At 44.1% G+C, this 17073-nt stretch overlaps 1 protein-coding gene across 2 annotated transcripts in view; it reads right to left on the reverse strand.

Moving 5' to 3' along the window:
- Positions 1-17073, reverse strand: part of PTPN12 (protein tyrosine phosphatase non-receptor type 12) — a 187582-nt gene that overhangs the window by 62480 nt on the left and 108029 nt on the right. For both annotated transcript variants that reach the window (XM_082254230.1, XM_082254229.1), the window contains exons 8-10: positions 7026-7168; positions 2590-2656; positions 2431-2508 (exon numbers count right to left, since the gene is read on the reverse strand). In XM_082254230.1, coding sequence (XP_082110356.1) covers positions 2431-2508; positions 2590-2656; positions 7026-7168 — 288 coding nt within the window. The remainder of the gene's footprint in view (positions 1-2430; positions 2509-2589; positions 2657-7025; positions 7169-17073) is intronic.

Below are 17073 nucleotides of genomic sequence, written 5' to 3' on the forward strand. Positions count from 1 at the left end.
CATATCTGCCTCAGGCAGCCTAATCTGAAGATACCCCCGATGGAGGTGAAGGCAGCAGATGTTTGCGGCTATCAATACGTTTGAACACAAAATCTACCTTTGACACCAGGCTTTCCAGAACTGCTGTAAAACAGAGACTGCAACCCAGAGGGTCCCACAGCCACACTGAGGGGTTCTGTAGGTGAAACATTGTCCTGGGACTCACGGATTAAAAGTAATGCAGCGCCACACTAGCGGTATCACAAATCCCAATCCAGTACAATCTGACAGAGTAAGGAAAACCTACAGGGGACCCCAAAAACATCACCCAATCGCTCAGGAGGCTTTCTGGAAATGTTCTGTGAAACAGAAAGTAAAAACGTTCTAACACAGGTAATAGAAACAGTAGAAATGCCTGGGTCATTGCTAGATTAAACTGTGCTATGCTTTCTGCCTATCCCATGCATTTCTATGGGGAACTAACAGAAAATGGCTGCCCATACATTGTCCATGGAAAACAATGAGCACAAATCAACAGCAAAATGGCGGCCCCCGGACCCCCGAGGGGGGGGGGGGTCTCAGACAAGTGGCATCGGAAGGTCCTTAACAAAATACCCCACCAGGACAGTCACCCCCCCCCTCACCCCACAGGAACACTGCAGCAGCCAAAATATTACCACCCCCCAAGATAGGAACCCTCTAGGGTAGGTAGGGGAATAACCGGGGGGGGGCTGGTATGTCTGTCTGAGAGGCCAGGGGAACTGAGGGATCTCCTGAGGGTGCCACCATTCCCAGGGAGGGGGCCCACGTCCACCTAGAGACCGCCAGAGGAGTGGGGGGACAGCATTGCTCACCATACCATTGTACCAGGTGGGCGCCACCCCCAACAGACCCCCTCCCACTCGGGGTAGGGGTGCTGCTATCCAGGGGGTACGTTGCGACTCAGGGCGTTGCAGTTAGTCACGTCCCGTCGAGACTGTCCACTCATGGGCTCGTCCCCATTCATTGGGGCTCTGTCGTGGCGAGGCCTAGTGCTGGACTATAACCTGCTCGCGCTCGCTGGCCAGGCTGGGAGGCTTTAAGGATCTAGATTATCCAGTCCGAAGCCTCAGCCGGCTGTTGCTTGTAGTTCTCCAGGAACTAACAAGTAAATAAAAATTACAAATAAAAATTTTCCCTTATATAGCCAAGACTAAAGTCCCAGCAGGGAACTAGGTCCTACTCCTAAACTAGGCAGAAACAAACTGGAAGCTGTGGCAGAGTGTGTGGGGTTAGGTCTGCAGGGACAACCCCCATAGGCGCTGTAAAGCTTTTTCCTGCCTAGTGTCCTATTCCTGATGGGAAGAGCATAACCCAATGGTCTAAGACGACATGGAGCTGCGTCTGACAATGGAGGATAGAGAAATCAAGGTCCCTGGAGGAAATCTGGAGAAAGACTGAAGAGGCACAGAATCCAATTTCCATGAAGTCAAGTGAGAAGATTTCACAGTCAGTGAGGATTTGGGGGAGCCATGTCATCTGCTGGTGTTGGTCCACTGTGTTTTATCAAGTCCAAAGTCAGCGCCACCCTCTACCAGGACATTCTAGAGAACTTCATGCTTCCCTCTGCTGAACAGCTTTAAAGAGATAATATTTCATTTTCCAGCAGGACTTGACACCTGCCCACACTGCCAAAAGTAACTATACCTGGTTTACTGATCAAAGTATCACTGCTTCATTGGCCAGCAAACTCACCTGACTCAAACCCTATAGAGAATCTGTGGGGTATTGTCAAGAGGAAGAGGAACCCAACAAAGCAGATGAGCTGAAGACCCACAAAGCAGACAAGCTGAAGACTTCTATCAAAGCAACCTGGGCTTCCATAACACCTCAGCAGTGCCACAGGCTGATAGCCTCCATGCCACGCCACATTGATGTAGTATTGCATGCAAAAAGAGCCCAGACTTAGTATTGGTATAGAGAATACTATACTGTACATGGAGATACTTTTCAGTAAGCCAACATTTCTGTATTTTTTTTTTTTTCATTGGTCTTATGTAATATTCTAATTTTCTGAGATACTGAAATTTGGGTATTCACTAGCTGTTAGCCATAATTTTTAAAATTATAGGAAAGAAATGCTTGAAATATATTACTCTGTGTGTAACTTATCTTCATAAAATGTAGGGGTTCCACTTTTTGAAATGAATGAAATAAAATTACCTTTGGGAGGATATTCTAACATTAAAAGATGCACCTGTATACAAAATGTTATACCTTCTACTCAACTGTTTTTCTTGACTGCCGGAGCATAGTCTGACTACAGAAGTCTAAATTAGCCTGGTCATAACTGTCAAAGTTTTATTGATCATTTGACAAATAACTTTCCTTGCAGCCATTATTTACAAGACATACTAATTTATATTCATCACAAAGGCTGATGATGTAACTATGCAACACTTCATTTTATACCTTGGTTTGGACTGCTGAATGTCGCTGTGTCCTCATTTCTTGAATTAGGCTAAACACATTGAACTCGGCAGGTATTCTCTAAAATGAATAAAACCTAGTAAATGTCCTGTTTAATACAATAAAATCTCCAAAATAGTTACAATAATCTGTGATGCTTACCCGAGCTTTAAGTAAATTCCATGTATAATCTATTGCACAGATAGCTCCTGTCCTTCCACACCCCGCACTGCATGGGAATAGAAAAATAATAGTACACTTAATGTGTGTGTGTTCTATGTGCCCCAGGTAAAGCTGGCCTAAATGCCTTTAAAAAAAAAATCAAGTATAAACAGCTATAATGCTGCACAGTAGCAGTAGTAGTAGACTAACCCAAACTAATGCCTAAACAGAATACATTAACGTCTACTAGTTTAAACTATCACATACCAATAGGTAATATGCATGCTGGCAAAGTACTGACAAAAAAAAAAAAAAAAATGCGGTAATCCCTTACAGTTGTGCTCATAAGTTTACATGGCATAATTTATGATTTATTGCCCATTTTTCCCAAATATATATGAACACAAACTTTTCTTTCACTCGTGGTTAGTGTTGGGCTAAAGCCATTTATTAATCAATCAACTGTTTATCTTTTTAAACCATAATAAACTATGCAAATGACCCTGATCAAAAGTTTACATACCCCAGTTCTTAAAGTGGAGTTCCACCCATTTTAATACGTTTAGATGTACGTAATCCCCTTTAAAAATGCTTTTACCGATGTAAACTATTTTTTTTTTTAGTTTGCAAGCAAATACTCTTCTTTAATCATCCGCACTTCCGGGTCCGGTCGCCTATAGGCGATTTGATGTATCCCAGCAGCCCTTGCGAATCGCCTAGTGACGAAATCTCGCTTTATTACAGTGGCACCAGCTGTACTCAGGGATGTATTGCTTGGAGACCGGGCTCCGCCCTGCCTCCGCCCCCTCTAAGTGAGCTCTACGAGATGTAATGCTTTCAGTCCGCGCTCACTGAGAGGAGGCAGGGTGGAGGCAGAGCGAGGACTCAAAGCAATATGTCCTGTAGAGCTCACAGAGGAGGCGGGGTACAGACGGGACAGAGCGAGGACTCAAAGGAATCCATCTCTGAGTACAGCTGGTGCCAGTGTAATGCGAGATTTTGTCACTAGGCGATTCGCAAGGGCAGCTGGGATACATCGAATCACCTAGTGATGTAAACGCCTATAGGCGGCCGGACCCGGAAGTGCGGATGAATAAAGAAGAGTATTTCCATGCAAACTAAAAAAAAAAAAAAAAAAAATAGTTTACATTGGTAAAAGTATTTATAAAAGGGGATTACGTACATCTAAACTTATTAAAATGGGTGGAACTCAACTTTAATACCGTGTATTGCCCCCTTTAACATCAATGACAGCTTGAAGTCTTTTGAAGTATTTGTGGCTGAGGCTCTTTATCTTCTCACATGGTAAAGCTGCCCATTATTTCTGGCAAAAAGCCTCCAATTCCTGTAAATTCTTGGGCTGTCTTACATGAACTGCACATTTGAGATCTCCCCAGAGTGGCTCAATGATATTGAGGTCAGGAGAATGAGATGGCCACTCCAGAACCTTCACTTTTTTCTGCTGTAGCCAATGACAGGTCGACTTGACCTTGTGTTTAGGATCATTGTCAAGTTGGAATGTCCAAGTACGTCCCATGCGCAGCTTCCGGGCTGATGAATGCAAATTTTCCTCCAATATTTTTTTTTTTATAACATACTACATTCATTTTGCCATCAATTCTTAAATTTCCTGTGCCTTTGTAGCCCACACATCTCCAAAACATCAGCAATCCACCTCCATGTTTCAAAGTAGGAATGGTGTACCTTTCATCATAGGTCTTGTGGACCTTGCAGCCCATCTTTCTTCAAGTGCCTTCTTATTGTGCATATTGAAAAAGCCACACAACATGTGTTCAGAGAGTCCTGTATTTCATCTGAAGTTATTTGTGGGTTTTTCTTTGCATCCCAAACAAATTTTCCTGGCAGTTGTAGCTGAAAACTTCAGTTTGTCTACCTGTCCGTGGTTTGGTTTCAACAGAACGCCTCATTTTCTACTTCTAGATTAGAGTTTGAACACTGCTGATTGGCATTCTCAATTCCTTGGCCACTTTTTTTTTATATCCCTTTCCTGTATCATACAGCTCAACTACTTTTCCCACAGATTTTGCTTTCCCCATGACTCAGAATCCAGAAATGTCAGTGCAGCAATGGATGAAAGATGCAAGGGCCTGTCAGGAGTCCAGAAACTCATTGGCCTTCTATACACACACTAATTACAAGCAAACAGATCACAGGTGAGGATTAACAGCCATTCAAACCCATTTGTGTCAACTTGTGTGTAGGTTATCAAGCCAAAATCACCATGGTATGTAAACTTTTGATCAGGGTCATTTGGGTAGTCTGTTGTCATTAAGATATAAAAAGAGTAAACACAGTTGATTGATAATAAATGGCTTCAGCCAAACACTAACCATGAGTGAAAGAAAAGTGTCAGGGACTCAGACGCCGCTGTGCAGCCTACTATTCATCTAGGCAAGTGCGCATGTGCGTGTGTCAGGACGCACAATGTACCAACCCAGCCTCCTCTTAAGGATCGCTCACCCTCTCATCCAGTGCTGGATTATCCTCAGCTTCCTGTTTCCTGTTGTGACCTCGGCTTGCTCCAAGGACTTGTCTTTGCCTGATAACCTGTGTACCGACCCCGGCTTGCTCCACGGACCTGCTTCTGCCTGATAACCTGTGTACCGACCCAGGCTTGCTGTTACTTGGACTGACCACATGTGTATGATCCCCGGCCTGGCATTTACCACTGCACTGCGTGCTTTCACTGGAGCTTCTCAGAAAGGACCCGGATATCCCTCTCAGCCATCCACCTGCACTACCACAAGCATCCAGTGCTACTTGGGTCGCGTCACCTCCTGTCTCACTTCCAGGGGTGATTCGCACCGAGCTGCAAGGGAAGCACTCTCAGCACTTCGGCCTCCACCCAGGGATCTGACAAAAAGTTTGTGTTATTCATAGTCTCTGAAAAATGGCCAAGAAATCAAATTCAGCCAGGGTATGTAAACTTATGAGCACAACTGTATACGGGAGCTAAAACATTTTGCAAGCACATAGCCTGCCAAATATTCTCAATCTTCTGCATTATAGGATCTGTTTCTTAATGAGGGTTTTTTTAATGTCTGGCACAAATGTATGCTGAATGAGTACACCGTTTAGCAAACTTGTGAATCCTTCCAATAGGTTATAAAGAAGTGCTGCTCAGTTTCCATAGGACCATCTTTGAAGATAAGGTGATCACATTCTGAAAGCAGTCCTAAAATTCAGTATACCCCATACCCCAGGAGGGCACACCTCTGTCTCTCTTGCTGTTGATTATAAAGAGTGCCAAAATATGTAGCAATAACCACGTTTGATGACAAGTGTCCCACTTCTTCTTGGAGTAGACAAGAAGGTGGTACCTGTGTGGGGCAGAGGCACGGACAGGTGCTCAATGAGGAAGTGAATTCAGGCTTCTATCTTACACAGAACTACCACCATTCCTACCTTGCCATCACTGGAAAGAAGCTGTAGAGAAGCAGCAGCCTGCCTGTCACTGGCGAGACCCTCTCCTGGTTACATCAAAGTACATTTTTATTATCAGCTTTGTGTATCTAGTTGCAATGCAGAGGGAAGGAGGCTCTAACGTAAAATGCTTAGCCTAACAAACTTAAATTGTTAACCATGTCAATTAAAAAAAAAAAAAAAAGGTTCATATAACTAAAAAAGGGCAAACAGAAATGTCTGCATTGGAAGAGGTTTAATAAATGGTGTCCAAGCAGTTGTGCACTTGACAGGATATTAAATCTGAGGCTTTAAAAGAAACTTCTCATATGGAGGCTACCATTGTTGACTGACTGAAAATACAGCATAGAGACCCTCTGGATTCAACATGAAGTGCCAGATCAGTTCCTTGCATTGCATCAATATACAGCAGGGTTCCATTTATTTTGAATAGTTCTCCACTGCACCATTTTAGTAGTTGTCAACACCTCTGCACTGCAGCACACTACAATGCACAGGCCATGCTTTCCATTGGTCTACAGTATATTAAAAAAAAAAAAAAACACTACAAAGAGTAAAAATATTTGGTGCATTAAGGTGCACTGAAAGCCCATTCAAAATGAATGGGCAGCGTTACTGTGCAGTATGTCTTACTGCATCATAACATGTAGCATTACCACAACAGAGAATGATGAGTCCTTGTAAAGACAGACTTAAATTTTCTTGATCAGTATACTTGTTCAGACCAATTCAGCAGAAGTCATAACATCCAGACAACCAGCACTTTGCCAAGGGCCATAATGGTAGCTCCCATATTTCTCTTACGACAGGTTCCTTTTAAACAAACAGTTGTATAGTCCAGAAACTGGAGATCCAGACGAGGTCTGTCAATACGTCAACATTTCCTTTTCTCATCTATCCAGTTTTAGAATAAAGCACCGGTCATTTGTTTTTAAATATAAGCAAATTTTTTTCAGTCACAACTTTTTTAAACCTCAGTCACTCTCACCTACCTGCAATGTATACATATGGGTACATCTTCATGGGCTTGATGGTCTCTCATTAAACTAATCATATCCAGGATAGAATCAAAAGATGACGGGACATCATGATCTGGCCAGTTCACATAATGAAACTGCTGAAATCTTCGCGTCTCCTGGAAATAAAATGTCACATATTATGCCGCTATAATTAACAGGTATTTCATAAGAAGAAAAGGGGAGAAAAACCTTTACTGCAAACACACAGGAAGGCGCAACCACCTCGTGCATTACCATTATTAATCATTTTATTACACCCACATAAACCAATGGATACTCACATGAAGAATGAAAGCAAGCTAAAACAAGTGTGCTACAGCCGGAATGCAATGATATCATCCTAAGATTTAAAAGTTGGACAGCGGACACCTTTCGGGGGTCATGCCCCTTCTCAGAACCTGCTATAGCCGCTAGTGATAATCACTGTCTTCCCCCGGCGGGGACGGATACCCCTACCTGCCCCCACACCGGGAGAAGACAATTGCTCGGCAGAAGAGATTTCCCTATCAGCCCGTTTTGTGCAAATTTCTTTCCTGCCACCCTTCCAGCATATAAAACTACAACACAAGCAGATGGTGTACAGAACACCCTCCAGAAAAGTAATTTCCTGCTAGTGTTATTCACTCACTTTGGGACCCTCTCTAGCAAAGCACCTTGCCCCCATGTTGATGAGGACAAGGGCCTCTTCCCCACAACCCTGGCTCATTGGTGGTGACTGATCGGCATCTGGAAGCCCCATTTAACCACTTGAAGATCAAGCCCTTTCTGGAACTTTTTGTTTACAAGTTTATAACCGGTATTTTTTGCTAAAAAATTCCTTAGTACTCCCAAACCTAATATTTTTTTGTATGAGACCCTAGGGGAAAAAATGGCGATTGTTTAAATTTTTTAACTATCATGGTATTTGTGCTTCGGTTTTCCAAAAGCAATTTTTTTAAAACATATCCATTTTAATAAATTTAGGAAATATATATATATATATATATATATATATATATATATATATATATATTATATACACACACATACACAGTGCTTGCAAAAGTATTCGGCCCCCTTTGACCTTTTGCCACATTTCAGGCTTCAAACAAAGATATAAAACTGTAATTTTTTGTGAAGAATTAACAAGTAGGACACAATCATAAAGTGGAACGAAATTTATTGGATATTTCAAACTTTAACAAATAAAAAAAACTGAAAAATTGGGCGTGCAAAATTATTCAGCCCTTTTACTTTCAGTGCAGCAAACTTTCTCCAGAAGTTCAGTGAGGATCTCTGAATGATCCAATGTTGACCTAAATGACTAATGATGATAAATAGAATCCACCTGTGTGTAATCAAGTCTCCATATAAATGCACCTGCACTGTGATAGTCTCAGAGGTCCGTTTAAAGCACAGAGAGCATCATGAAGAACAAGGAACACACCAAGCAGGTCCGAGATAACGTTGTGGAGAAGTTTAAAGCCGGATTTGGATACAAAAAGATTTCCAAAGCTTCAAACATCCCAAGGAGATGTGCTAACGATAATATTGAAATGGGAGTATCAGACCACTGCAAATCTAAGACCTGGCCGTCCCTCTAAACTTTCAGCTCATACAAGGAGAAGACTGATCAGAGATGCAGCCAAGAGGCCCATGTTCACTCTGGATGAACTGCAGAGATCTACAGCTGAGGTGGTAGAGACTGTCCATAGGACAACAATCAGCCGTATACTGCACAAATCTGGCCTTTATGCAAGAGAGGCAAGCAGCAAGCCATTTCTTAAAGATATCCATAAAAAGTGTTGTTTAAAGTTTGCCACAAGCCACCTAGGAGACACACTAAACATGTGGAAGAAGGTGCTCTGGTCAGATGAAACCAAAATCAAACTTTTTGAAAAACAATGCAAAACGTTATGTTTGGCGTAAAAGCAACACAGCTCATCACCCTGAACACACCATCCCCACTGTCAAAACATGGTGGTGGCAGCATCATGGTTTGGGCCTGCTTTTCTTCAGCAGGGACAGGGAAGATGGTTAAAATTGATGGGAAGATGGATGGAGCCAAATAGAGGACCAGTCTGGAAGAAAATCTGATGGAGTCTGCAAAAGACCTGAGACTTGGACAGAGATTTATCTTCCAACAAGACAATGATCCAAAACATAAAGCAAAATCTACAATGGAAATGTTCACAAATAAAACATATCCGGGTGTTAGAATGGCCAAGTCAAAGTCCAGACCTGAATCCAATTGAGAAACTGTGGAAAGAACTGAAAACTGCTTTTCACAAACGCTCTCCATCCAACCTCACTGAGCTTGAGCTGTTTTGCAAGGAGGAATGGGCAAAAATTTCAGTCTCTCGATGTGCAAAACTGATAGAGACATACCCCAATCGACTTACAGCTGTAATCGCAGCAAAAGGTGGCGCTACAAAGTATTAACTTAAGGGGGCTGAATAATTTTGCACGCCCAATTTTTCAGTTTTTTTATTTGTTAAAAAAAATTGAAATATCCAATAAATTTCGTTCCACTTCATGAGTGTGTCCCACTTTTTGTTACAAGAAAAAACTAGTTTTATATCTTTAGGTTTGAAGCCTGAAATGTGGCAAAAGGTCGCAAAGTTCAAGGGGGGGGGGGCGAATACTTTCGCAAGGCACTGTGTGTGTATACACACACACCAATTTTTTGGTAAAATATAAAAGATGTTACGCTAAGTTAATGGATATTCAACATGTAATGCTCTAAAATTGCGCATGCTCATAGAATGGCGACAAACTACGACATTTAAAGGGCAACTCCACTTTTGTGGGGGGGGGGGGGGGGGGGGAGAGCAAACAAACAATATAGCGTATACAAATGCGACACAAATCATATTGAAATTGAATGTTATTAAAAATAACCTTTCCTTTTCAATCTGCAGCTATTGCAATCTTCTGAGAATACAATGCAATATGGCTACCTGGAGCTGTTCTGTACACAGAACGTGTAATGATCACACCCAAGAAACATAATTTCCTGTCGGAGGACTCAGAAAGGAATTTTACGGTAAGATTTTACAAAATTTTTGTTTTCTCTTACGTCCTCCGACAGTCGTCGCCCACTCATACAGTCTTCACCAATGGGGATGTCCCAAAGCAGTGTAGACATGAGGGGTGGGAAATGCAACCGTCAGAAAAGGCAATGCAGTACCCACATCAGAGAAAGGAACCTTACGTGAAAAGCAAGGGAACCTTCTGGGCAACAAAAAAGCTCAACAGGAGCAACAACCCAGGAAAGCAAATAACCAAGGGGGTAAAACAACCCCAACAACCAGGGACCCACGCGGTACTGCCTCACAGAGAACTTTGCGGCCAAATGAGCTGATGCCATAACATCAACTTTGTAGAATTTGGAAAAGGTGTGCACCGACGACCAAGTCGCAGCCTTACACACCTGGGCCACCAAGGCCTGATGCCGGAAAGCCCAGGACGCGCTCACCGATCTGGTAGAGTGCGCCTTGACAGGGAAGGGTGGTACCCGCTCCTTTGACGAATAGGCCTGAACAATTGTCTGTCTGATCCATTTTGCAATGGTCGCCGCAGACGCAGCCATACCCTTCCGAGGTCCCTCAGGAAGGACAAAGAATCCGATTTTCGAAAGGATTCAGTCGATGACAGGTAAACCCTGATCGCCCTGACAACATCCAAAGAATGCAAGGCAATCTCCTTAGGATGCTTAGGATTAGCACAGAGTGAAGGTAAAACAATGTCCTCATTGAGGTGAAAATCCGAAACCACCTTTGGAAGAAAGGACGGGTTAGGTCGCAAGACCACCTTATCCCTATGAACCACCACGTAAGGGGAGCGGCAAGACAACGCCACCAACTCCAACACTCTGCGAGCAGAAGTGATCGCTACCAGAAAGGCAAACTTTTAGACAGCAGAGGTAACAAAATTACCCTGATGTTTTCAAACGGGGAACGTTGTAACACGGACAGAACCAAGTTCAAGTCCCATGGAGATAAGGGCTCCATTCGAGGGGCCAAGTGACGCACACCTTGAATAAAAAAGTGCGAATCAAGGAATGAGAAGCCACAGGGCGCTGGAAAAGAACAGCCAGTGCAGATGCCTGGCCCTTAATCGTGGCCAACGCAAGGCGCTGGTCCACACCAGACTGGAGGAAAGACAACACTCTCGCCACCGAGTAGGAACTAGGAGAGAAACCCCTGGACTCACACCAGGCAAAATAAGCTTTCCAAGTTCGGTAATAAATCTTACCAGACGAGGCTTTTCTAGCCTTGATTAAAGTAGGAATGACCTCTGAGGAGAGACCCCTGTCTCTCATGACCTGGCTTTCAACAGCCATGCCGTTAAAGCCAGCGACTAAAGCAGGATGGAAGATCAGTCCCTGAGGCAGCAGATCTTCTCGCATTGGCAGCCGCCATGGAGGCTTGACGGCCAGGTGAACGATGTCCTCGTACCAGGACCGGCGTGGCCAGTCCAGCGCCACCAGAATCACCAGTGTTTGTTCCGAGGTCAACCTGCGAAAGAACCTGGACAACAACTGTATCGGAGGAAAGGCATAGATCAGACGATACTGATGCCAAGGCACCACCAGAGCATCCGAGGCGTCTGCCAGAGGATTGTGCATTCTTGGCACAAACCTTTCCACCTTGTGGTTTAGCCGAGACGCGAACAGATCCACATCCAGGGATCCCCACTTCGCACACAGCATTTGAAATACCTCCGGGTGCAGGGACCATTCCCCTGGTCCAGGGTCTGGCGGCTCAGATAATCGGCCTGCCAATTCTCCACACCCGGAAAGTGAATTGCCGATATCGCCGGGACATGAGTCTCGGCCCAAGACAGAATACTGGTCACTTCCTGGTCCGCCCGGGCACTCCTGGTGCCCCCTTAGTGGTTGATGTATGCCACCGCAGTGGCATTGTCCGTCTGCACCCGTACAGGATGGCCCTGAAGACGATCCGACCAGTGGAGCAGGCACAGCCTGATCGCTCTCAATTCCAATATGTTTATCGTAAGGGAGGACTCCTCCTCCGACCAAGTGCCCTGGGCAGATAGGTTGCCCAGGACGCCATCCCAGCCCGACAGGCTGGCATCCGTGGTAATCACCGTCCATAGAAACGGCCGGAAGGATTTCCCTTCCGAAACAGCCGAGGACTGAAGCCACAAGAGATCCATTCTGGTTTGGCGACTCAGAGGCACTCTCAGGTCCAAGGACGGAGGTAGTCTGTCCCACCTGGCCAGGATCTCCGCTTGGAGAGATCGCGTGTGAAACTGTGCAAATGGTATCGCCTCGAAGGCCGATACCATCAACCTTTAGGGACCGCATACAGGTCCTGAGTGATGAGGATTCGTTGTCCCTGAGGGACTTGACCTCGGACTGCAGGGTGCGGAGCTTGTCCTCCGGTAAGAACACCTTTGCTTGAGCAGAGTCCAGACCAAATATGGGAGACGAACCGAAGGAGACAAGGTCGACTTCTGAACGTTGATGGTCCAACCGAACTCCTGGAGCGTCTGGACCGTAGTGGACAGATCGTGCAACAGGCTCTGACTGGCACTCGACCTTAACAGGAGATCGTCCAGATATCCCAAGACCGCAATGCCCTGTGCCCGCAACAGTCCCAGAACAGGCGCCAACACTTTGGTAAAGACCCTTGGTGCCAAAGCGAGACCAAAAGGTAACGCCACAAACTGATAATGATCCTCCGTGATAGCAAACCGGAGGTACCTCCGATGACCCTCGAAAATGGGGATGTGTAGATATGCATCCTTCAGGTCGATGGAAGCCAGGAATTCTCCCGGACTCAGGGAGGCCACCGCCGAGCGGAGCGATTCCATGCAGAACTTTCGAACGCGCACAAAAGCGGTTCAGAGCTTTTAAGTCCAGAATCGGACACACTTTGCCCTCCTGTCTGGGCACAGTGAACAGATTTGAGTAAAAGCCCCGAAACCTGTCCCGATGAGGCACCAGGACGATTACCTCCTGAGCGAGGAGATCCTGTACCACTTGATGCAGGTCCTGTAACCGCCCTGGGGTCAAATGAAGATTTGAGGGAAAGAAGCTGTCTGCCGCCGTGAAAGAAATTTGATCTTGTACCCTGATTGAATGATTTCCTGAACCCACCTGTCCAGAACTCGGAGCAGCCAAGGTTGGAGGAAACCGCGCAAACGTCCCCCCACCCCTGAAATGGGTGAGGGCGCCCCTTCAGGCAGAGGCGGACTGAGCCGCCGCACCAGCTTGGCCGGATTTTTGTTTGCCGGCCCAGGGCTTTCTCTGGCCACCCTGGCCCTTGAAGGGTTTCCCCCTTGTACTGTGCCTTGAAGGCACGAAAGGACCCTTGATTAGGTTTAAAAGCGGGACCCCGCTTGCCGTGGAAAAACTCGCCCTTAGGATTCTGGGGTAGCAGAGTGCTCTTGCCCCCAGTGACTCCTTTAACCAATTCATCCAGGGAGTCTCCAAAAAGGCGAGACCCCGCATAGGGAATATCAGCCACCATCTTTCTGGATTTCTGGTCAGCCGACCAGCTCTTCAACCATATCAGTCAACGGTTAAGCACCACGACACTGGACAGGCGCTTGTGGAATTTGGGAAGTATAACAAATGATTCTTCAGAATTTCCAACGGAGCTATGTGCCAGAAAGAGACATCAAAATTGTTGCGGTCGTCACTGTTCTTTAAGTAACTCAGTTTCGCTGTCGCTGTTTTCCAGTTTGTCTAAAAGCGATTTTGCACAAAACGCTTTTTGGATGCCATGGTCGTTCTCAATTTTCCAGGCACAAAGAACTGGAAAAGCACAGGCCGGGCATCTGGAAAAGCCAACAGGTGAAATCCTGTGGTGAAATGGCATGATACAGTGTAATCCGTTAGGATCACAACTTTGTATCATGTCATTTGGTGTATTTACATTTTTCAAATTGCCGCCGATTTCACCCCCTCTGCTTCACAATGCTCGCAGGAAAGAGAACCTGAAGACAGATGACGGCATCGGCAGGAGAGGATGGCGGGGGATCGCAGGGGAAGGGGAGTTTTAAAATATGTTTCCATGCAAAAGAATTTACCGCTTTTAGCACAGAAATCCTGACATAATCAGACTGCCAGGGAGATTAAATGGTACTTAAAGGTCAAGTTCTGGTCAAGTACCAAATTGTGGGATAGCCAGAATGTGAGGTACTGAATAATCTCAGAGGTATAAAAGCCTTTGCTCATACAAGGGGAAAAGGATTTTAAGCAAGGTGGTACATTTTTCACAAAGTAGCTTTTCTGGCTCTTAGTAAGGTAGGAATCACATAGTAAGAGATAACCCTGTCCTTCAAGACCTGGGTTTCCACAGCCATTGAAAAAAGCCAGTGACTGAGCAGTAGGATAGAAAAGAGGGCCTTAAGCCAGCAGGTCTGCCCTGTTTGGAAGGGACCAGGTGCTTACTCATCTTTAGTTTATGTAGAAAGCAATGAAGAGTTGATTTTAAAATCCAAAATAAAAACAAAGGAAAATAAAAGAAAAATAATTAAGCATAGATAACTCCTCCATAGGGGAGTAAAGGTATATCATCTAAGTATACTAGCAAAAACCAAGGTCTCAGACTTGGGTAGGGTTATAAGAATATGCCTAGGGGCATGACCAGCAAAGCTTTTGTCAATGTCCAACTGCAAGAAGGTATTAGTCTATAACTCAAGATCTATAAATATCCAGCCTGTGTCGTGTCCTGTACTATACCATTTGGATAGATTTTGTTCTCAGTCATATTGGATTTTCACATTTATTTTAACAGTCCATTAACAAAAACATGCCAGGGCAACAACTTTACAAGAAAAAGGGCTGATGGCAAAATGTTGCTACATATAGGAGTTTAATCAAACATCTGAAATACTTTGGTAACCGTAGAAACATGGGCTAGTATAATATCTGGCAGCAACATTTGATCCCATTTTGTAAAACATAATTAGGCTACATATATTAATTAAAAATAAAAATATCAAGAGTGACTCTAAAGTGAAAGCTATTTTAGCAAATAGAACACTTTCTAGCAGAAGAAGCGAAGTAATTACCATTTTAAAATCCCATTGGAATGCTATAATATTTTATTCAAAAAACATTTAGAAACAGAAATATTCCTAACAGGAATTGGAACAGAAGGAGGAGGGATGCAAGCTAAAAAAAAAAAAAAAAAGGATAAAATCTGTATATATGCAGATATCACTGCAGGACAGAAAAGGTCTTTATAGTCTGAAGAATAATCTATAATACTTTACACTGTATATGGCATACATAATTTTACGACTGCCCACATTACAGGAAAGATTAAAGGCTCAAAATATACAAAATAAGTCTGTTTTCACAGGAAAAAACCCTCTATTGCCACACTAATATGTGCAAGCATAGCAGCTGCACAAGTTACCAATTAACACACGTTAGTACCCTCAAACCTTAGAGAAAAGATGCAGAATATGATCAGTTTCAGCAATTGCTGGCTCTGGCCTTGTCCCTGCCACATTCCTTTTCGCTAATGTTGCTACAGATCAAAGTGATGGCCTGACAGTAGCTAAGTAACGACAGTGACTAAGTAAGGCGGTAGAAGAGGACTGGCTATTTGTATACTAGGGTGATCCAGGTTCCATGTATGTGTAGAACTCCGGTAGCAACAGCTTACATTTTATACATGCAGACAGAGGTTACTTATGCCAGAAAATGCAGGGTCATCCCTTTATACTACATTAGGTCCCCTTGGGTTCTTCTCTTATGCAACAACTGCAGAGCATAAATAAAAAAAAAAATAAAAAAATGATCTGAAAGCGATTATTAGGAGGATTCTCTTGCTCGGTTTCTTTTATACAGTATGCCATTGCTCATCCAGAATGCACTGAAAAAAAGGACACTACTATTATAAACTAACTCAACAACAAAAGATAAAAAACACAAATCAATCACACTATTGCCTAATTCATAGTTATGACTAACGCTCATTTGCTGGGACGTTCGCCACAGGCTACTGGAGGTGTGTGGAGAGCCAGACTCCTGCCCACGGACTATGGGCCCAGGCTTATAGGGGAGTGCACCTCTGTGTGGGGGTATATGCTGGAGGACCATGGGAGTAGTGTTGCTTTGGACTCAAATCCATGTCACCCCAAGATACAGACTCAGACTGGGATCAATGTTACAGGCCTAAAGCTGCCTGTTGCAGCAGAGGACTTCTCCACACAATGAGAGACTAAAGAGATAATGACGTCAAACTCCGCTATTGTCTACTTTGGGAATGTGTATTGACATTTATAGTAAGGAGTTTTGAAAATGAAGACGGGCAATCTGCGAGCCTACATCTTCTGTGGTCATCTGTTTAGAGGTGGTTTTGTCTTTACACCTCTAGGAATATGTATTCGGCTTTGTTTTGGGTGGCTTGTTTGTTGAGTTAATTATGATAATGTTGCAGTCTCATTCACCTATTGTCTCTTTCCAGATGACCAAGGTATGTTGACTATGTTCTGTATTCAATCGCATTTGCATATGATAATGAAATCAAACACATGAGACGGTATATATTGAAAGTGAGTTGTTGAATAAAGTGTCTTTTGTGTTACCCTTCATAGAGCTTAGGCTGATGTTTGGGGGGAATTGAGGGGCCAGGTCACTGCATCATGTGAGAGTCTGGAGACCCAAGACAGAAATACTTGGTCCAAGTATTGGGGATCTGTTACAATAGTAACTCGGGAGAGGGCCACCATTTTACAGTGCCTGTAAAAATTAGGTTTCAAATAGCATCCCAATACCCCAGGATTTAACAATGCTGAGTTTATAGGAAACCTGGACCACAGCTCTCATGGCTGGGCCAAGATCCAATCCACTTTTAGGGTGCACTCACACTGGGGCAGTTTTAAATGAACAGTGCCCAAGATCAATTGTACTCCTTACTAGGGATAGACCGATATGGTTTTTTCAGGGCTGATACCGATATTTTGGTCACTAAGTATCGGTATAACATTTCAGCATGTTCAACAGTTAAACGGCGTCTGTTTTTTTCATATATTGCTGCCAGTTCACTAAACA

This window comes from Pelophylax lessonae (assembly GCF_965119305.1).
Source record: "Pelophylax lessonae genome assembly, chromosome: 4".
Taxonomy (NCBI): Eukaryota; Metazoa; Chordata; class Amphibia; order Anura; family Ranidae; genus Pelophylax; species Pelophylax lessonae.